The sequence below is a fragment of the Belonocnema kinseyi genome, chromosome 3 (genome assembly GCF_010883055.1).
Source record: "Belonocnema kinseyi isolate 2016_QV_RU_SX_M_011 chromosome 3, B_treatae_v1, whole genome shotgun sequence".
Classification (NCBI taxonomy): Eukaryota; Metazoa; Arthropoda; class Insecta; order Hymenoptera; family Cynipidae; genus Belonocnema; species Belonocnema kinseyi.
Genome location: NC_046659.1, coordinates 155,276,582 through 155,298,274, shown reverse-complemented (window position 1 = coordinate 155,298,274; position 21,693 = coordinate 155,276,582). Strand labels below are relative to the sequence as shown.

At 30.3% G+C, this 21,693-nt stretch overlaps 1 protein-coding gene across 2 annotated transcripts in view; it reads left to right on the top strand.

The window, feature by feature from the left end:
* The window catches only part of LOC117170196 (single-minded homolog 2), a 101,017-nt gene extending 87,122 nt beyond the window's left edge, over window positions 1-13,895 (top strand). For both annotated transcript variants that reach the window (XM_033356788.1, XM_033356787.1), the window contains exons 3-8: window positions 2,464-2,540; window positions 2,695-2,784; window positions 2,960-3,202; window positions 8,931-9,145; window positions 11,195-11,301; window positions 12,353-13,895. In XM_033356788.1, coding sequence (XP_033212679.1) covers window positions 2,464-2,540; window positions 2,695-2,784; window positions 2,960-3,202; window positions 8,931-9,145; window positions 11,195-11,301; window positions 12,353-13,413 — 1,793 coding nt within the window. In that variant the 3' untranslated portion in view covers window positions 13,414-13,895. The remainder of the gene's footprint in view (window positions 1-2,463; window positions 2,541-2,694; window positions 2,785-2,959; window positions 3,203-8,930; window positions 9,146-11,194; window positions 11,302-12,352) is intronic.
* Window positions 13,896-21,693: the final 7,798 nt, after the last annotated feature.

Genomic DNA, 21,693 nt, shown 5'->3' with positions numbered 1-21,693 from the left:
TCTTTCCGCGGTCTACCTCTGGGCACGCTGCCATTTACTTTACCTTGATACACTTGTTTCGTTAGTCGTTCATTTGGCATTCTCTCAACATGTCCGAACCACTTTGTTCTAAATTAATTTTTTGATTGAAAATGCATAATTTTATTTGGAAATTCATATCTTTTGTTATAAATGTAACTATTTGGTTGAAAAGGAACTTCTTTGTTAAAGTTTTGATTCGACACATCTGAAATATTCCCAAATTTTATTTGATTAAAATTGGTTTTCTTCTCAAATCGCGATCGATGATTCTATAGTAAAATAAATTTCCGATTTATGAATGATCTTTATTTATGTATCGGATTGGTCCTTTGAGCCAGATATATCGCAGCATTGATCTAATTTTTGTATCAATCGAATCTGCATAGCTGCGGAGAAAATATTCCCTTTCGGTAACTTTTGAAGCTCTCCTCTTTTTCTAAACTTAAATTCTCGAATTTGAATGGAATTGAAAACTCGAACTCGTCGATGAATGAGATTTTCGATATGCCAATTTTTTGATTGACGTGATGGAGAAATAGTTTCTCTAGGGTAGCTGGTGAGCACAAGTTGACAAAAATGAGTGTGCCCTGGAATACGTGACAAACCATAACATCTAAACCGACCACTGCCATTCATTCGCAAAAGGAATAGGCCACCAAACCAATACCTAACAAATAGATTCATATCTCGTCATAGAAGTGCATCGACAACAAGCGATCGCTTTTTTATTCGAAATATAAACAGATATCGATTGACAGTTGAAAGGTAGCATGTCATAAAGGCTCAACATACATTTTTACAATTTTACAGGAAAGGCAAATTTTTTTCAAAAAGCAAATTTTTAATTTAAACAAAAAATTAAATAGCGCTTTTAATTTTCAACTCAAAAGATGAATTTTCAACCAAGATTAATTTTTTACAAAAAAAGATTCAATTTTTCAAAAAAAAACTATTTCTACAATTGAGTTGAATTTTCAACTAAAGAGAAATTTAGAACCAAAAATAAAAAAGTTAAATTTTCTACCAAAAAATAAGTTTTAAACAAAAAACAAAGAATTCTCAATCAGTGTTCTATCCTCAACAAACAAAGATTAATTTTCAAACTAACAGTTACATTTTTGACACACAAAAAATTTAATTTCCACCAAAAGAGTTGAATTTTCAATGGAGAAAGATTTTCCAATCAGGAAGAAAGCAAAATTTCTACCAAATTGTTGAATTTTCTACAAAACAGTTGAACTCTTAATAAAAAAGTGCAAGTTTTAAATAAAATTGTTAGATTTTCAACCAAACAGTTGCATTTATTACCAAGAAATATAAAATTTCCAACTAAAAAGATGAAATTTTAACAAAGAAGAGAAATTTTTAACAAAACAGTTTAATTTAAAAACAAGAAACATTTTTCAGTCAAAAAAATTAATCAAATTCTGGAATTCGTTTGGAGAAAATTTTGGGAGAAATTATTTTTTCAGTTTTAGGCACACGTTTTTCCCATTTTGGACGATGATAAAAAAAAGCAATTTTCAATAAACAAAAAAGTGAATTTAATTTCTAGGTATTAAGTTCCTGAATCGATACAAGAAGTTTTAATCGAGTAAGAACATTTTTTTCTCAAATTTGGACGGCGATTGAAAATCCAATTTTTAATTTAAAAAAAAGTGAAAATTTTCTTCATAGCTATTGGTTAGTGATAAAAAAAATTCAAATTTGGTGGTATACTAGCAGAAAAAATTGCATTTGAAACATGTTGATGTATTTTATGATCGATATTATTTTTAAGACTTAATTTTTTTATTTTATTTTTTTTTCATTATCAAGCTGGAATAATATAAAATCTGCAAAAGATTTACTAATAAGATTTTTTTTTAAATTTTGAGCTTAAAATGCGCTTTTGTAATACAGAAGTTGAGTGAGAAAGATAATAAATGCATGGACACGGAATACTTCGGCTTAGTTACACGTCGAGTGCGAAACACACGAGTAACGTGTAAGAGTGTCAAATTAAAATAGAAGGTTGATGCAAGTATCATTCCAGATAGGATTTTATTTTCGGTGCATCTTTCAATATGTAAATTAAACAAAAATCTTCATTAAATTGCAACGCAAGAATAAAACGTCGCTTTAGAATCTTTAGATATAAAAATTATAATATAAATGTTGATTATAAACTCAAAATATATTTCGGGAATTTAATAATTTTAGTAATTTGGAATTATTGATCATATTTGTATTATTTAACTGTAATTTAATTCCAAATATTTATAATGTAAATTTATACATAATTATGTTTTAAAAGGAGAAAATGTAAGAAACCATTATTATTTTCACTTGGGTAAAAAAAATTCATTTTGATCATTTTCTTATACAAGGCGGAGAGTAAAAATTAATTTTTTATATCTTGGAATAATAATTATCTATAATTTAAATTTTTATATTTTTTAGGCTTGGGCGACGAATGGGGAGCAGCACCACCTCCTCGTGAAACGAATATGAAGGAATTAGGTTCACATCTTCTACAAGTAAGATTTCATTAAAAATATCAATTTTTATTGGATAAACAAATTTTTGAACACAAACTTTATCAACAACTAAGTTAATTTTTATAATAGGCTATAATAATTCTTAATGATTCAAAATTTGCAGCCTTTAAAAATAAATTGTTTCTGATTTCAGACACTGGACGGATTTATCTTCGTCGTAGCACCTGACGGAAAAATCATGTACATCAGTGAAACAGCGAGCGTGCATTTAGGATTATCCCAGGTCGGAGATATCCCCTCATTTATTAAATAAAAAATTTACTGGATTTATTTTAGAAAAAACTTTAAAGTTTTAATCATCTTCCACCATCTTTGAATCCATTAAATATTTTTTAAACAATGAAATTTCCCCCTTTGCTTATTTCTTTATTAAATTTTGTTTCTATTTATCGCCACAGGTGGAATTAACCGGAAACAGTATTTTCGAATACATCCATGAAGGAGATCGTGATGAAATGGCTGCTATCTTGAGCTTACCAGTTTTACCACAAGCCCCAGGTTACGGACCTGGTATCATCCCAAGTTCTGCTCTTCCTCCGCCCAATGCAAGAGGTGATATCGAAATCGAGAGGGCTTTTTTTATCAGAATGAAGTGCGTTCTCGCCAAAAGAAATGCTGGGCTCACCAATCAAGGATGGAAGGTAATTGTTAAAATTCAATTTACAATTTTTTAAATTACTTTTTGCGGCAGGGCCATTTTAGCCGAGGTACCGGCAATTAATGACTCTTTTATTGTTATAAAATTAATGTACAATAACTCAAAAGGATTTGAATATATTGATTATTTTTTAGTACCTTTTTTCAATTCTCTCGCCATAAAATAAAGAATAAAAAAACAAATTATTGACCAATTTGGCTTCCAAATCTGCGGTAGTCCACAAAATCCTTTCTCGAGGGCACCACCTTTGGCTCGATTTTATTTGTGGTACTCGGTAGCTGAAAATGAATAAAAACGAGAAGTCAAAAAGCGCCGCTTCGGGCAAAGGGAAGCCAAAATCAATTTTGAGGAACATGAAAGCGGAAACCGATTATGGATTTATTATAGCTTCTGTAATGCCGCCAGCCGCAATATCGACGGCAAAGAGAAGAGGTGCAAAGGCTTTAGAAAAAGAGGCGATCGAAGATCGAGGCAATGTTGGCTCCTCACACAGGAAATCATAAAAGCGAATAAAAATCTGAATGTTAAGTGAGAGATAAGCGGATGCTCAGGGCTAAGTAGGGGTTGCATTGTTCTGGTCACGCGCGAGTCGAGAACAAACCGGCCACCAGGTATCAACCGTACCGCTCAAATTCACCACCCTCACACAAACACTACGAATTCAACTTCCCATTTTTCAAACAAATATCATTTTCATCATTACAAATGTAAACATCCCTGAAATATCATTTTCTATTGGAAAATATTGCTTTCAAATATCGGGGCAAAACGAAATTACAAAACTTGTACTGAAATATCTTTTATTGAATTTGAAATTACAGTATATGGATTCTAAAGTGCTAGGGTGCTCATTTAATAACTAGTTTTTTCTAAGTCTTACCCCCCCCCCCAATTTATAAATTAAAAAAAACTTAGCCGCTATTTTTCATATTATTCTTTTTCATTCATTTTCTCTCAAAGTACAAGTTATAAAAAAAATATATAAGTGGTATTTCTCACTTAGCATAGCAGCAATGTATCCATTTTTTTCTGAACGAGAATTCAAAAGATTTTAAAATTTGTTAGTGACTTAAAAACGATTTAAAAACGTTTCAAGGAATTGGAAACGGTTTTCATTGGAAACGAACCGTACATTGGAAACGGTTTTCATTAGAAATGAACCGTTCATTAGAAACGGTTCAAGCGGCCCTGACTGTTTACGTTTTGAGCCCCCCGAATTAACGACCAAGGCTATTTGATCTCATTCCCAGACATTGGATTGAAAGCAAAATTTTGGTGTACAGCATTCTTATGCAATTTAACGAAATTTCTCATGCTTTTCCGGGATTTCAAAAGGTTCCAAATTCTTACCAAAGTTTTAGGGTATTTCAAAGGATTTCCGCTTATTAGATAAAATTGAAAGGGATTTTAACAGATTTATGAAATTTCGAAACATTAAATTTTTTTTTACGAAACTTCGATCAGGGGATTTTAATGGACATTTGAAGATATCAGGGATTTCATAAGAATATAAATTCTTTCAAAGGATTTCAAGCTATTTTAATGATTTGTAACAGATTTAAAGATAAAAGCGATCTACTTAATGTTTTATTAAAAATCTATAGTTTAAATTAAAAATTCATATTTTTTGTTGAAAATTCGTCTTTTCAGGTAGAAATTTATTACTTTTGTTTGAGAAATCATCTTTTTCTTTAAGAATTTAACTATTATATTTGAAGATTTATCACTTTGGCAGAAAATAAAACTATTTATTAAGATTTTTTATATTGAAAATTAATTTTTAAATTGAAAAATGAACTATTTTGTTGAAAAAATATATTTTTGATCATTGGTTTTTTGTTGCGGGTAAATTTTAAAATTAAAAATTAAATGAATCTAGTTAAATAATTCATAATTTTAGTTGAAAAGCCATCTCTTGGGTTGAAATGAATTTTTTAAACTCGAAATTTAACTATTTAATTTTCGTTTTAAAATTTCTTGTTAAAAATACGTTTTGTCTTTGTTGACAAATCGTTTGTTTTTTAACTGAAATTTGGACTATACAACTTTTGTTTTAAAATTAAAAAATCGTTCTTTAGGTTGAAAATAACATTTTTTGGTTAAAATTTTTTTTTACACTGAAAATTTAACTGCTTAATTAGTTAAATATTCAGTCATTTCAATTGGAAATTCATTTCTTTGGTTGAAAATGATTTTTTTGTAACTGAAATTTAACTTTAATTTATGTTTGAAAATTTATATTTTTCAGCTAAAAATTAATTTTTTATTAGAAAGACCTTTTTTTGTTTGACAATTTAATTTTTAATTCAAAATATTTTTTTAGTTGAAAACTGATGTTTTTTGTGGAACATTAGTCTTTTTTGTTGAAAAGTCATTTTCAAATTGAAAATTTTACCTAATCTAGTTGAACATTCCATAATTTTACAATTAGTTAAAAAATGTATCTCTTTGGTTAGAAATCAATCTTTTTAAATGAAAATTTAACTATTCAATTTTTAATTATAATTTCAATCAATTTTTCAAACTGGAAGTTAACTATTCCATTTCTTGTTGAAAATTGATATTTTTGAGTTAAAATTCAACTATTTGGTTTAAAAATATGTCTATTTTGTTAAAAAATCGTCTTTGGTTGTAATTCCTCTTCTTCGTTAAAAATTGAAATATTTTTTTTAATTTCATCAGTTTTGTTAAAAATGAAATATTTGTAGTAAAAATATTAGGAATTCCGAGCTGATTGTTTAAAAAAATGCAAAGTACTAATTTCTGTTAATTAGTAGCAAAATACTTTCATTGTTAAAAACAAAATTGGGCATAGTGACGTGAGTTCGAAGCCTACAATTGTTAATTCTAAGAAATTAGAAATTATTTGCAATGTCAATGCCCTATCTACATCATAAGATTAAAGTGGACCTGGAAAGATTAGAATTATGGTAATATGCTTCATCCGACATTTACGATCAATAAATAATCCGTGTCCGAATTCGAAATTGGATTAATTTTATAAGAAATTGGTGTCCATATGCCCCAGAATCGGGAATACCTGCAATGAAGCTTTGGATTTGGCACTTGCCGGTAAAAGTCAGCACCCTCTCGAAAAAAGAAATGTTTGGCAAATAGATCGTTCAGGCCACATTGAGCCCATGATGACCGGGACGTCCGGGGTCCTCGACGAAATCGGGCAGAGAAGACCCCAATGGCGTTGAGCGAAGTCATGAATGCAACCCCTATAAGCTGTTAACCAAGCTGAGGGGTGTAGGTAGTTTTTGTATGACACTTAGTGTACAAAGGCGAAACGTAGTTGGCTTTTCCACCCTATTTGTCCTCCTTCACACAAACTCGTGCTCATCCTCAATTTACTATACTATTTTGCTGCAAACGTAAAACTCCAATCTGCTTTTACGAATCCTCCCTCGAATTATGAGGATCCAGATTTTCAGAGTGAAATCAAGCGAATGTTCTCCAACCCTTAGGGGCCGTTCAAACAATACGTTATTTTGAACATGAAAATTTATATTACCATTGACATTATTTTGAATTTCTCAAAAGAGTCTTGAGGCTTGCAATTGTTTTTTGAAGTTGACTGAATCGGTTTAAAAGGCTCTGATGCACCGGAATTGCATAAGGACTAATAAATATTTATAAATGCGTCTGTTGCACCGCAATTCGCGGAAGAGAAGAGCCTATTTGATTCACAAATTGCACCCTCAGGAACCCGACTTTGAAAGTGCAGCTTCTTTTTCTCAATTTCTTCATTGACTATTCAATAACAGAGGAATTGTTAATTTGCTACGTACTTTGTTGCGAAGTGTCGCACTTAGGAGCTGCATTGCACTCACTCGAATTATGCAATGAATACATTTCATCCCCGATTGTTTCAACTCTTCACACTTTTTCAGTTCAGAGGGTGGATTCAAATTAGTTATTGTCTGTCACGAAAATCATCAAGTTGTCTCTTTTACGGAAAATTTCGAAAATCTGAATTAGTAAAAAACTATAGTTGTAATAAAGAATTTGAAATTACGTTTGCAATCAACAAACCATTAAGAGATAGATCGCATACAATAGTGGTAGCAATATTGAGAATTATTTAATCTATCTAATTATTTCGAAGATTTCCGAGTAACAATATTTCGAATTGAGGCTTTAAAATTTGCCAGGGTCAACATTATAAAAGTTTTCGTTTGTAGATTTTATGGATTATACTTCGACCTCTATACACTATGGTCCCCATCGGCAGCACACAGGTAGATAGGTTGGAACCAAACAGTTGACATCTGTTAAGGATTAACATTTTACAACCGATAAAACATTTAATTTTGTATCAATAATAAATGATTTACAATTTCGAAATTTGAAACCTGTCGATCTCAAAGACAGGTATATCAAATTTTCCAAAAAAGATTTAAAATCATTTTCTACTAGTTGAAGATAAGAAAAATATGGACAACATTTTTAGATTAGCCATTTAAATAACATAATTATTTTTAAAAAAACTTATTAGAACATAACAAATAAATATGACGAACATAAATAATATAAGCATTCTGTAAAATTTAAACCGGATTAGTAATAATCCTCGGATGACCATTTCTTGGTGTGTGTGTGGGGGGGGGGGGGTACTATAGAACTTCGCCAAGTCGAATTATTTTTACTTAGATATTCCCAACTGTTCTTGAGCATTATCAAATATTCCCACATATTCCAAGTGTTCATTGCGTATTCACAAATATTCCCAAATTGTTAATCCTTCTCTTAAACTAAGCTTATAAATATTTACGTAAAATAACACACTAAATTTGAAGGTATCAATTTGGTATGTAACAGAGTCCAACAACCTAGCACCCTAAAGCGATCCCTAAACGTGGTTCTTATAACATTGACACATTAGGCTTTATAGTAAAATACAGTTTCTATAAGATATTATATTTTTAAATGCCTTCTTCAGACGTTTTCATAAATAAATTTTGCTTTCAATAAGAGAAAACTAATGTAATTATTGATATGAGTCTTGAAGCATTTTCTGTGCCTTATGGCTTACATAATTTCGTGCAGTGTAGCATGGTACATTATGCTATGGGAATGATTGTTATTTCATTAAAATTTTAACAGGTATTTAAATAAAAAAAACTTGATAACTTAAACCGTTTTTAAAATCTATTTGCCTAACAATAAAGATATGGTTTCATTTATGCATTGATTAGTTAGAGTTGCTTCGTCTATATGTTAATTCTATTTTATTTTGCGTTAGCCTTCTTCTTTTACTTACAGACTCTCTATAACTTCATACTTGTTGTCCCCAAGAATTTTGGTAAAAGAAATATAACCCACAACGTCATGACTTACTTAGAATTTGTAAATTATGTTTTCGTAGCACTTTCTTTTCTCTGTTTATTGCAATCCTCGCTAGCTTAGAATTAATGTTATACCATATGTCAGATATCAATGAACTAAAAAGGAAGCTTCAAAAAGAGTTCTATTGAGTTCTAAAGAATAAACACATTTTTAATTTTCTGAAAAATGTACCACGTATTTTGTGAATGGCTCCTAATAATAAATACAAATAATTTTTCTAAAGAGCAATCATATTCAGCTAGGTCTGCAGGATTAAAGAAGGGTTTTTGAGTGTTCTGTCGATTTTTTGTATTTTTTTGTTTGCATTTGCATGGTGTGAACGCATAAAAATAAAACATTTCCGGTGTGTTGTGTTTCAGGTCATTCACTGTTCGGGCTACCTCAAAGTGAAGCAATGCAGTTTGAGTGGAGTCCCAGGATCCGAATATGAAGACAGTTGCGAAATCCACAACGTTGGTTTAGTGGCTGTCGGTCATTCACTGCCGCCTAGTGCAATCACGGAAATAAAGCTGCACAATAACATGTTTATGTTCCGGGCTTCTCTCGATTTGAAGCTAATTTTCCTCGATTCAAGGTATGCGTCGTTACTTCGAAATTTTGTATTATAAAGCAAAATTTAACTTTAAAAACACAAGGAACTTCTCTTCCTAATAACAATATATTATATGGTATTCGAATGAATTCATTTTCAAAATTACATAACTCTTCCCTGACTAATTTTTCATTTTGACTGATTATTAGTATTCAAAGACAAGCGTTTAATCTTCTATAGATAGATTTAAAATATTTTAGGTTATATTAAAAAATTTTCAAATCTATTTATTGCTACGAAAAACTTACTTTTCTACCATAAAAAATTAATTTTCATTAAAAAAATATCATTTACGACCAAATAGTTGAATCTTCAAGAAAATAGTTCAACTTTTAACCAAATTGTCGAACTTTTTAAAATAAAAAAGAATTAACTTCAATAAAAAACAGTTGCATTTTCAACCAAATAATTGTATTTTTTTTAGAAACAGTTTAATTTTCACCAAAAAGGTGAATTCTCAGCGTAAAATTTAGTTGTCGATAGTTCAAACAAAAAAAAACTAATTTTAAACAAAATAATTAAATTTTCGACAAAATATTTAAATCTTTGAATTTTCAAAGCCAAAAATATAAATTTGCAATGAATTTAAATGAGTTTTACAACTAAAAGAAAAAATTAACAAAATACATGAATTTCCAAACAAGTAGTTGACATTTCATCTTAATAAGATAAATATTTTTAAAAAATGGAAAACTTAAATTCCGAGTAAAAAAATTAATTTTTAATACCAAAAATAAGTAGTGAAACCTAAATAATGAATTATGAACAAATACAGATAAGAAAATAATAATTTTCAACAAATAGTTGCATTTTCACAAATATGGTCAAATTTGCAATTAAAACAATTAATTAATGAAAACACACATTTCAGAAAAAAAACTTTTTATTTTAAATATAAAACAGTTAAATTTGACCGAAAAAACGAATTCTCAACAAAATATTTGAATGTTTAACTAAATCAGAATAATTTTTTCCAATCAGCAACATTTTTAGTAATAAAAAAAATTTATTTGGTGCGAAGTAGGATTAAGCTTCTACTAAACGAAATGAATTTTAAAACCGAAAAGACAAATTTCAGTTAGAAAAAATTAATTTTCAATAGAAAAAAACGACTTTTCTACAAAACAGTAAAGTTTTGAACTAAAATGATCAATGTTTAACCTAAAAACTGAATTTTTAACAAGGAAATTCAAGTTTAACCAATTAGTTAATTTTTATCCAGAATGAAATGCCCTGATTTTCAGGGTTTCCCTGTCTTATGGCCGCTTTTATTTTTATTTAAAGAATTCATAAATTATAAAATTTCGGTTATTTAAAGCTGAGTGTCACATTACGCCATTAATATTTCGATAGAGAAGCATAAAGAAAGGGCAGGGTTAGTTCCACCCATTAAAATCAGTTTCGTATTACCAGGAGTCGTTTTTTTACTGCTGAAGGCAGATAAAATGTCCACGAATGCATGCTGGGAAACGTCATGTGGAATATTTTAAAGATTGAGAGATATTTTGCAATATATAAAATTTTCAAACGGTTTAACAACTCTAGACAATTAGAAAATTCAATTAATTTTTGTGTTTTTGAAAAATCTTTTAAAAATATAATCTCTGGCAGTTTTTTTAAAAACAGTGTTTACAAATTTACTAAGCAGAGGATGGGCATTTCTCGAAAAAACAGAATCGATTTTTTAAAATCGATTATCAAAAAATCGATTTTCAAAAATCGGTTAATGCAAAATCCTGTTAAATAAAACAAGAATCCAACGGCCAAATTTGGATCACAACGACTAAACAAAAACCAAAAATCCTATTGTAATCTGGAGAAAAAAAAACAGATAAAATTTTCGGACAAAAATAAAAAAGAGGAAAGAAAAATAATCACTTAATAAATAATCGAGTCGAGATCACTCATTCCTAATGATGAGAGATTCCACTTTACTTTAATTAACTTTCCGATTTTTCTCAAGTTAATTTTTTGTAACTTTTTTTTTATTTTCCATTGTAAAACTAAAATTGAATATTTTTGTAATTTCAGCGTTCCAAAATTGACCGGATACGAACCTGCAGACCTTATTGACAAAACACTGTACAATTATATCCACGCGAGTGACGTTCGAGATCTGGAGTATGCTCACAAACTACGTAAGTACTATATTAATACGTTTATGTTCGGGATTTAAAACAAGCTTGGAATTTCAATGCTGAAATGTCTAACGTGCTTACACTTAAACAATGGTTGAGTATTTAAAATAACTCTTACGAAAAATATTATATAGGAAAATCAGTATAGACATAAAGAAAAACCATAATATCTCATAAATTATCAAAATAATTCCAATTAAAAAAAAAAATGAATATTGTAATATTGGATTCAGGAATATTGAAAATCTTGCACATTATTTGAAATCTCGTAAATTTGATGTAAAAGCTGGGTAGTGGTTTTCTTATAATGATATGAAATTTATTACAGGCCTTTCTGTAATATTTTTTCCTACGGGAACATTTTTAACTGCCATCTGCACTGAGAAAAATAACGCTAAAGAGTGTGAAAAAGATATTTAAAAGGAAGTAAAATCTCAGCGGGTGGGTATACTGGTACAGCATTAGTGGCATTATGTCAGGTTCCCTTCGAGTTACGTTCGTGAAACTGCAAGTCTGTTCAAACAGTGATAGCAGTAACAGGCTACGCTTTCTCATTCTCTCTCTCACATGTACACACACACATCCACCCAAACACATACTCTCCAAGAGCCTCCGCCTCACTCCACCCCTTCCCCTCTTTTAACACCCCCTTTTCACATCGCGCCGTAGCAGCATTGTTCAATCAATAATACACACCCTGCTGTATATAATACGGCATGCACGTGTCTACAGGTGTATATGAATATTTATATGTATATGTGCTTGCACATCTCTAATACGAAAAGGTGAGAAAAAATAAGTACTTGCTCTCCAGGCATCAAAGTGAAGCTCTAATAGAGTAAAGGAAAGTTCAAAGGGTTTTTTTTTCCCAAATGAGAACCTGTTCGTATTTAGCAGTGTCAGCTAGTTTGTGCTCGAAGCACTTCGTGGCAGACGCTATCTTTAAGTATCATCAGCCAGTGTTATTCTCCCAAAAAGGGGAAAAGTTAGATATTATCATTTAATAAGACTTCCTGAACCAAAATCATTAACGAAAAATCTGTTTCTTCAGTTCTAGTGAAGAGCCAAGTGACAACCAGGTACTACAGGTTCCTGACAAGGTCTGGTGGTTGGGTTTGGATGCAATCCTATATCACGATAGTGAACAACCAAAGAAGCTCTAGACCACAATGCATCGTGTCGGTGAATTTCGTTCTGTCTGAACCGGAAGAACCAGATCTAGTTCTCAACACAGATCAGAAGATGAACAATTCCATTCCCGGTAATCCACCAAGCACACCACTCTCAGCATCAACACCAGGAAAAGCCAGTACAAATGGTCATGACGATCATAGTCTGAGTCCATCCTATCGCAGCAGAACAGACTCTGAATATCCAGATTCTGGTTATGCCAGTTTGGAGTATCTCAACACCTCCAATCAGGCACATTATATTCAGTCTCCTTATACTGCTCAAGCCTGCACTCCACATGAGGATGGTGTCTTCTATGCATCAGAACTCTTCCACTATGAGTACGGTCAGCCTGATCACATCACTGCAATTCAGCACCATCATCATCAGCATCAACAACAAGTTGTCCACCACACCTCAACCTCAATAATGAACACCCATCAACAGAGTCCTCAAAATCCCAGAAAGAGGCCCTACTCAGCCTGTTCCAGTTCCTGCGAAAGTTCGGATGCATCAGAAAGTCATCAAGCAAGTCCCCTGGGTGTTAATTTGATGGTGGATGGACTCAGGACAGTCAATTCTTTCCCAGCGTATCATCCAGGACACCAGCATCATATTTTGGAACCCTCTTCCTCGGCTAATTTAGAAAGCAATGCTGTCATGTTTCCAAACTGCAACATCAGCAACAATAATTCCACTTATGCTACCACCAATGCCAATCTTCCTCACTATGAAACCTATCCTCATCACTCAGGACATCCGAGCAAACGAAGAGCCCATCATGTGGAGCATATTGAGAGTCCTGGCTACACCAGTGTCATTGTCGACTCCCATCAGTATAGTCCTAATTCCATACAAATGCATTCACAAACGCCTGTACCAGCAAATTCTATACCACTGCATGCACATCATCATGAAGCTCATCGGCAATTTGTGCACTGACAGTCAGTGGAAGTGCCCATGTAGCACTCAGAAATTGAAATTACTGACAGAAGAAACTTTCCGGATGTGACAATCCGGCTGAGTTTGAGAACCTCGAAAACTTTGGGTCGATTTGAAAATTGATCCTCGGGAGTAGAAATAGGGGATGTGGTCTCCTGATCGAAAAAAACGGAGTAAAATGCTCTTCTGAAATTTTCTTGAACTTATTTTCTGAACTGGTAAAAGAATATTCAGGAAAATCTGAAAAGAGACCCTTGAGATTGGCGGTTCGTTCATTCAAAGTTCTTAGGGCCTTCTCAGGAAGAGGAAATCTCACGGGTTTCCTTTTGTCAGAGTTTACGGCTCTTTATTGCCTTCCATTTCACTTTATTACCCTTTTCCTCACAAAAGTTGAATGGATATCGGAATTTTTTGATTGAGAACGAAAAACGCGTTCTTCGATTATAGAAATCCTAGAAGCTTGAAAACACATTAAAAAAAAATAGAAAAAATATTTATTGATTGCATCAAGTAATATAAGTTTGAGTTTTAAGGTTAAGTGCAGACCACTTTAAATGGAAATGTGACAAATGAAGATTATAGTGCCGATTTGTATCATCCATTCAAAATAAAAAATTAAAAAAATGTGACAACTCACGCTGGACGCGAGTTGACCTATGATGTGCGTGACGAAAACTGAAGAACTTTTGTTTCAAAAAAATTGTATCAATAATAAATGAAGAAAATTCGAGTTTCCTCTGTACATAAGGGATAGTAATTTTTCTAGTGTAAATAATAATATATGATAAAAATATATCCGAGAGGTGTAAATGACATACTTTGCTATGAATAGTATCAAGACATCGTGTAAATAATTGACACACAGTAAATCCAGAAGATATTTTTTATCATAAAGTTTAAATTCATTTTCGGATAAAAATTATCTTTGGAGTTGTGAGTGTATAAACCCGAAGACTGACCGGTGCTGATGCCAACCGACCAAAGAATCCGCATTTGTGGAAAAAATTCTGTTATATTTTAATCCTCTTTTTATTTAAAAACGCGCTCTGTATATTGTCTAGGAGAAATCAATTACGTAATTCAAGTATTCAGCACAAATAATAGTCGAAAGAGTTTTATGATGTCATGTCTAAATAAATATGTTTTTTTTTTGCATTGCATTGCATTGCTACCCTCCCTTACTTAAGTTTTATCAATTTACCGTAATAAAATCTCAGACAGAAAACAAAAAAAACTTATACATACGTACCTAGAATTCCATCTACATACTAGACATACTCAATTATCTATTTATATTAATGTACAACGCAAGTGTGACGTTCATAGTATAAAGTTCGAATATTATTGTACGAAATCGCATTAAGTTGTAAGTGATATGTAAATATTGTAAACTAAACTGAGCAGTACGGTGCCTATAAGCCGAAAATATATCATATTTTCCTCTGAAATTTGTGCTTCATTTTTTTTACAATCCTTAGTTAGAATTTTTTTTAATAAAAATTTATTTAAAAATTTTTTATACATGTTGTCCTTCACGGCAGATGAATTGAAAGAAAATGTATTGTATTTCATACACTGAAAAAAATAATTCTTAGCACCAAGTAAATGCATTTACTTGAATCCTATTTCTTAGCATCAAGAAAATATTCTTTAACAGAAGTAGTTTTTATTTAAACCAGGTATATATCTTAGCAATGGAGCATTTATTTAGATGAAAATGGCATTGTGTTTACATAAATTCTTATTTCTTCAGTGGAAGATAATATTTCATTTGATTACTAGAATTAAATTACTCATAACAAATAAACTCGATGGACCCAAGTTCAATTCCTGCTGGGGGGGGGGGGGGGGGGGGGGGGGGTGGATTTTTCATCAAATTTTTCTGTTTCAGGTTCATCAAGATTTTAAATTATGTGATTTGATTAAATTAAATATGTATATTAATAAGAAGGATAATTAAAATCTAGGTTAAAAGAAACCAGTTGCTTCCCGTGCAGAAATTGCCAAATGTTTTTTGCCTTATTTCCGATTTGGGCCAGACCGGGCACACAATTTTGTGGTTGTTAAATTTGGCCCCGTCTAGAGCCCGACTTAACAGCCAAGCTTGCCAGTAGATGGCGCTCCATTAATTTCGGGGACTAAAGTGGGTTGACTCCAAATCACCCAAGTTTCAACGTAAAGTGTCAAGCGTCAAAAATATTTCCATTAATATTTGGAAAAGTGACAAAATAAGTGGGAAAAAATTCCAAAAGTGAGCACAAGACGAATGCGTAGGTGTAGTATACTTCAAAATATTCCTGAATTACATGTTGAATATTATAATAAGTAAATTTATCAAGAATGTTAAGATGAAACCTAACCTCGAGATGAGGTTATTTATTTATAAGAAAAGTAGTAAAAGTAATATTTCATTTGTTGAATGTGAAAACGAATTAGATCAACAATAATGTCATAAACATATTTATTTTCACGCATTTTTAAGTGATTTGATACTTTCCACAATTAGGTTCAATATAGAAATTTAAAGCAACTTCAATTTAGAAATTAAAACCAAAAATATATTACAAAATACCTAAATGGTTTATCATACACAAATGCTGGCTGTTATGTTGCGGCCAAGTATGGTTATCTCTGGGCGCAGCACTCGGGCCCTGACCGGGCATCGCGTTTCATTTCGAGTCTGGCCCCATATAGATAGCCTGATTTGGGCCAAATTCTGCCCGATCTGGCCCCGATCAGATCCAAATTGGAATTTCTGCACGGGTTATTTAGGAAAATATGTACTACAATTGAAGAACGAACTACTTTATTGCACTCGCGCATGGTCTAGGCCAAAGAAATGTTTTTTTGAATCAAGAGATATAGTTTTGTGCTTCAAAAATTCAGAAATTTGCCTTGGGGAAATAGTTTTTTTATCCTATAAAATATTTGCTTGACCTTAAAATATATTTCTTTTCTTCAATTCATATTTCGCAACTCAAAGAAATATTCATTCCAATTCATGCGACATTCATTTCAAACAATGAATCATTCATTTGGTGTAAAATGTATATTTTTGTCTTAAATTAATATTTCTTTGATTCAAAGAACATTTCCCTTCGACCAACAGGTCGTATTTATTTGCCTCTAATAAATGTCATTGCAATACAGATTTTTGATTGGCCCAAGAATACGGTAACCCGAACGTTCTAAAACCGTGCGACTTTAAAATCCGAGTGTTTAATCCCTTCCTTTTTCATTAGAAAAAAATTTTAATTGACCATACAAAACAGATATACAAAAAACACAAAGTACACGGAGAAACTTTTCATCCTAAAATTTGGCATTATAATATTGATATTTACAAAAGTTCGATGGCAATCTAAGATATAGCCGAGAACATAGTATTATTGCCGCAGCCATAGGAAGAAATACATATTCCATTTCATTTATAAATATACTACGAACCTAATAATTGCCATTTATAGTTAGAAAAATTCATATATTTGATAACAGATTGAAGTTGAAAAAAGTGATATTCACAAATTAAATGATAAAACACTAGTTGCAATAACTAGCATTTAAAATTACATATGTTGCAAAACAGGTATGAAAAATTATCATTTTCAATGGGAAAGTTCAATGAAATAAAAAACAATTGAATGTAGTGCTTCGCGACTTAATACCAAATGACGTGATTACACGCGCCGAAGTTGATGAGGATCATAAAATTCCTAAACCTTATAATTTGTTTTATCACATAAAAATATCTCCATTCTGCTACTCCGGAGACCCGTGATCAATTCCCGCCAGGTCTGATTTCTTCAAACAAGGTTTTTTCTCTTTCAACTTAGAATAAAATATAAATATCTAATTGTATGTTTAATGTATAAAATGTATAGTGCATGAAGTGAATGCGAATTTATTTTTATTTTGCTCTTTCGACCATGGCAGTTTTTCCTATTTTCTATGGGAAAAATTAGAAATGCGTAGAATGAACACAGGCAGAATGTCTTTACTATTGTGTTTTGTAAACTTAACAGTCTGTCTGAGGGATTATAGTAAGTTTCTTTTGGTATAAGTGCAATTATTTAATCATTTATTTTATATTTCAATAAACATAATAACTTCAGAGTTTAATATTCACAATAGCAATTCTTGCAATAGTGACTCTATATCCTGGCTTGCTATTGTCGTATTGTAAAAATAAATATTATACCATCAAATTTTATAACTGAAAGTTTCTCCGTGTAACTGTAAAGTAACTAAAATTAAGTTACAAATTACTGCAAAAATCGTAACTAAGTTACGTTGCAAGTTACTTTTAAAAAAAGTAACTGAGTTACCCTAAAAGTTACAAAAAACGCAACTTTTTAGTAACTTAGTTACTTGTAACAAGTTACTACCAAACACTGATGAAAGGATATTGGAATAAGTAAGCAATTCATGAATTTTATCAACTTCTATTAATAATCATTTTTTAAGGTTCGGTCTGAGGTCTGAGCTTCTGGAAATAACATAACTTTTTGTAGGTTTTCTATTTTTAGCATTTTTTTAATTGTTTAGTGACACTTCTTTTATGATTCCTAATAAAATAAGAAAAAATTTGAAAATGTCAATATACTGAAAAATCGAAGGTAAAAAGGTTTTCAGTATTTTCCAAGAATTGGACGTTCTCTGAATGTCATAAAAATAATTTCGAAATCTCGTGTTACGTTATGATGTTCACGCTACAAAATTTATCAACAAATTTATCAAAGAAACGAATATTTCTTTTGTTTTTTTTTTTCTTGAACCAAAGAAATATATTTTTAACTAAAATGATTAATTTTTAACCAAAAAAGATGAATTTTCAACTAGAAGAAAGAAATTTTCAAACAAAAATAGAATTTTTTTAGTTAGAAAAATTAATTTTCAACTAAAAGAAAAAAATAACCACAAATAGATAAGTTACATTTCAGTTTACATCAGTTCAATTTTCATCAATTTTTGAATACATTTTTTAATTAAAATAAATCTGTTAAATTTGCAGTAAAAAAATGAATTTTTAGTAAAATAGTTCATTTTTAAACCAAAAGATAAATTTTCTAACAAAAAAGGCCCATTTTTAATTAAATACATGAATTTTGAACTGAATAAGGTAAGTTTCCAACCAAAAATAGAATATTTATACTTTCAGTTAGAAAAATTAATTCCCGACTAAAATCAAAACACCAATATTCAACAAAAAGAAATTGGCCAAAAATAGAATAGTTAAATTTTCTTTGAAATTATTTTTCACCAATAATTTTTTTTTAACAAAATAGTAAAATTTTCAACGCAGAAGATAAATTTTTAACAAACATGGAATAGTACGATAATGAGTTAAGAAGAAATTAATTTCGAACAAAAAAAATAATTTTCATCCATTTTTAAATTAAAATAAGACTTAAATTTTCAGTAAAAAAATGAATTTTCAGTCAAATAGTTAATTTTTTAAACCAATAGATAATATTTCTGACAAAAGAGACACATTTGGAACAAAATAGATGAATTTTGAACTAAATAAGGGAATTTTTCAAACAAAAAATAGGATATTTATACTTTCAGTTAGAAAAATTAATTTTCAACAAAAATAAAAACACCAAATTTCAACAAAAAGAAATTGACCAAAAGTAGAAGTTAAATTTTGTTGGAAATTATTTTTTAGGACAAAAATTTTTAACAAAATAGTAAAATTTTCAACTAAACGCAGTTAAACTTTCACCAAAAATATAATTTTCATCAATTTTTGAATGAATTTTTAAATTGAAATAAAACTTAAATTTTCAGTAAAAAATTAATTTTTAGTCAAATAGTTGATTTTTTAAACCAAAAGATAAATTTTCTGACAAAAGAGACACATTTTCAACAAAATACATCAATTTTGAACTAAATAAGTTTAATTTTCAACCAAAAATAGAATATTTATACTGTCAGTTAGAAAAATGAATTTTTAACTAAAAGAAAAACAATATTCAACAAAAAAAAAATTAACCAGAAATAGAACAGTTAAATTTTGTTTGAAATTATTTTTTAACAAAAAGAAAATAATTTTTAACAAAACAGTAAAATTTTCAACTAAACAGATGAATTTCCAAGGCAGATCAATTTTTAACAAACATATGGAATAGTTCGATTTTCAGTTTTAAAAAATATATATATAATTTTCTTTATATAAGTTGAACTTAAATTTTTAACTGATAATGGAACAGTTAAACTTTCAGTAAAAAAATGAATTTTCAACAAAATAAAATAAATTTTCAACCAAGATGATTAAATGTCTATGAAAAAGATAGATTTTTAGTGAAAAAAAAGAATTTTAAACTAAAATAATAAACCTTTAACAACAACATTTTTTTAATCAAATAATTTAATTTTTAAACCACAAAATTAATTTGCTGACAAGAGAGAAAATTTTCTAACAAAATACATGAGTTTTCAACTGAAACAAAAGGCTAGTTAGAAAAATACAGCTTCAACCAACAACAACAAAAAAAGAATTTTCAAGCAAAAATTAAATAGTTTTTAACAAACTTTTACACACAAAAATGTATACCAAATAAAATAAATTTTCAATCAAGAAGAATTGACTTCTATCAAAAAAGATACATTTTTCAGAAAATTTAAAATAAAATTATGAATCTTCAAAAAAAAATTAATTTGTAACCGAGTAGTTTAATTTTCAACCCAAAAGTTCAATTTCTGACCATAACAACGAATTTTCAACAAAATTGTTCAATTTTTAAACAAAAAATGGACTTTTAACCGAAAAATTAATTATTAACCAAAAATATTATGTTCCAACTAATGAGAGTACTTTTCTACCAAAACGAAAAATTTTTAACTAAATACTTTAATTTTCACTTAATACAGATCTATTTTGAACTTGAAATAGAATAGTTAAATTATCAGTAAAAAAATTATTTTTTAATTTCATATAATAAATTTGGAATAAAGCAGTTAAATTTGGAATCAAACAGATGTATTTTCCAGCGAGCATGGAATGAAAAAATTCAATTTCCAGATAAAAAATTATTTATTACCCACAAAAGAATAATTTTCAACAAAATTGTTGAATTTTGAACAAAAAAGGAAGAGTTTCAACTAAAATGATGATTCATCAGCAAAAAGAAAGATTTTTTAACAAAGTTGTTCCACTTTGAACTAAATAGTCAAATTCACCGAAAAAGACGAATTTATGAAAAAATCGTTGGGTCCGAAACCAAAACAGATTAATTATTGTCAAGCAAATAGTTGTGATTTTTAACAACAAAAAATTTGCAATTTCTAACAAAGTAGATGAATCTTTAATCCAAAAAGACAATTTATTAACAAAACAATTGATTTTTCAACCAAAAAGATTAACCTTATAAGAAAATTGTTTAATTTTCGTCCAAATATTAAAATTAACTTTTGCTTCAGTTTATCGAAAATTCCCTGACTCAGGCAGGTTTTCCCTGCATTTTTCTGACGAGTTTCAAATTTCCTGACTTTCCGGAATTCCCTCAACTGCAACAAAACCCTGATTTTACTAAAAATAATTGATACATATAAGAAGTATTGGAGAAAATGAAATTTTTGAAATCCTATAATTAAGAAACTGATTCATCATCTGAGCATAGTCGAATAATATTCCAGGGTTATCATATTGTCATCTTTTCAATTTTCACCCATAAATGGATAAAAAGTTCTTATACGACTAATACGATGCAGCCTCAATTTGTGGTAAATCAGGCCTGAGAATAAAAATCCTAAAGCTTGTTTTTTGGGATAGCTGATGGATGGATGGTATACCTACTGAATTGAGACTGCTCGGAACAATAAATGAATTGCAGGATTGGAAATGTGACTGCGATTCCGGCCGGGACAAACCTCAGAGCGTGTGTTTCTCGGCATGGGGTTGTTTCGCGAAAGGGCACGTGACCTATTGTAATAATCGCGTGTTCTCGAGCACGCGGTGGTTAAAAGACAGATTTCACTGGAGCTGGACGAGTCGATTATTATGTTGTAGAATAGCTAGCAGAATGTAGATGATCATGGAGTAAGGAAGACATGTATGACATGTATGTGCTAAAGGCTCAATTACTGGATGTAAGACCCGCTGATCGCCCGGGGTAGCTAGACGCGTGTCCCTCGTTAAATTCTTCGCTCAATGCATGATTCCGTGAAATTGTGCGATCACTCGTTAGAGAACGGGCGGATGTTTGAAATTTAAGAACAAAGCGTTTCACGTCGGACCACCTGATGAGTGACATAACTATTCTCACTTCGAACTTTAGC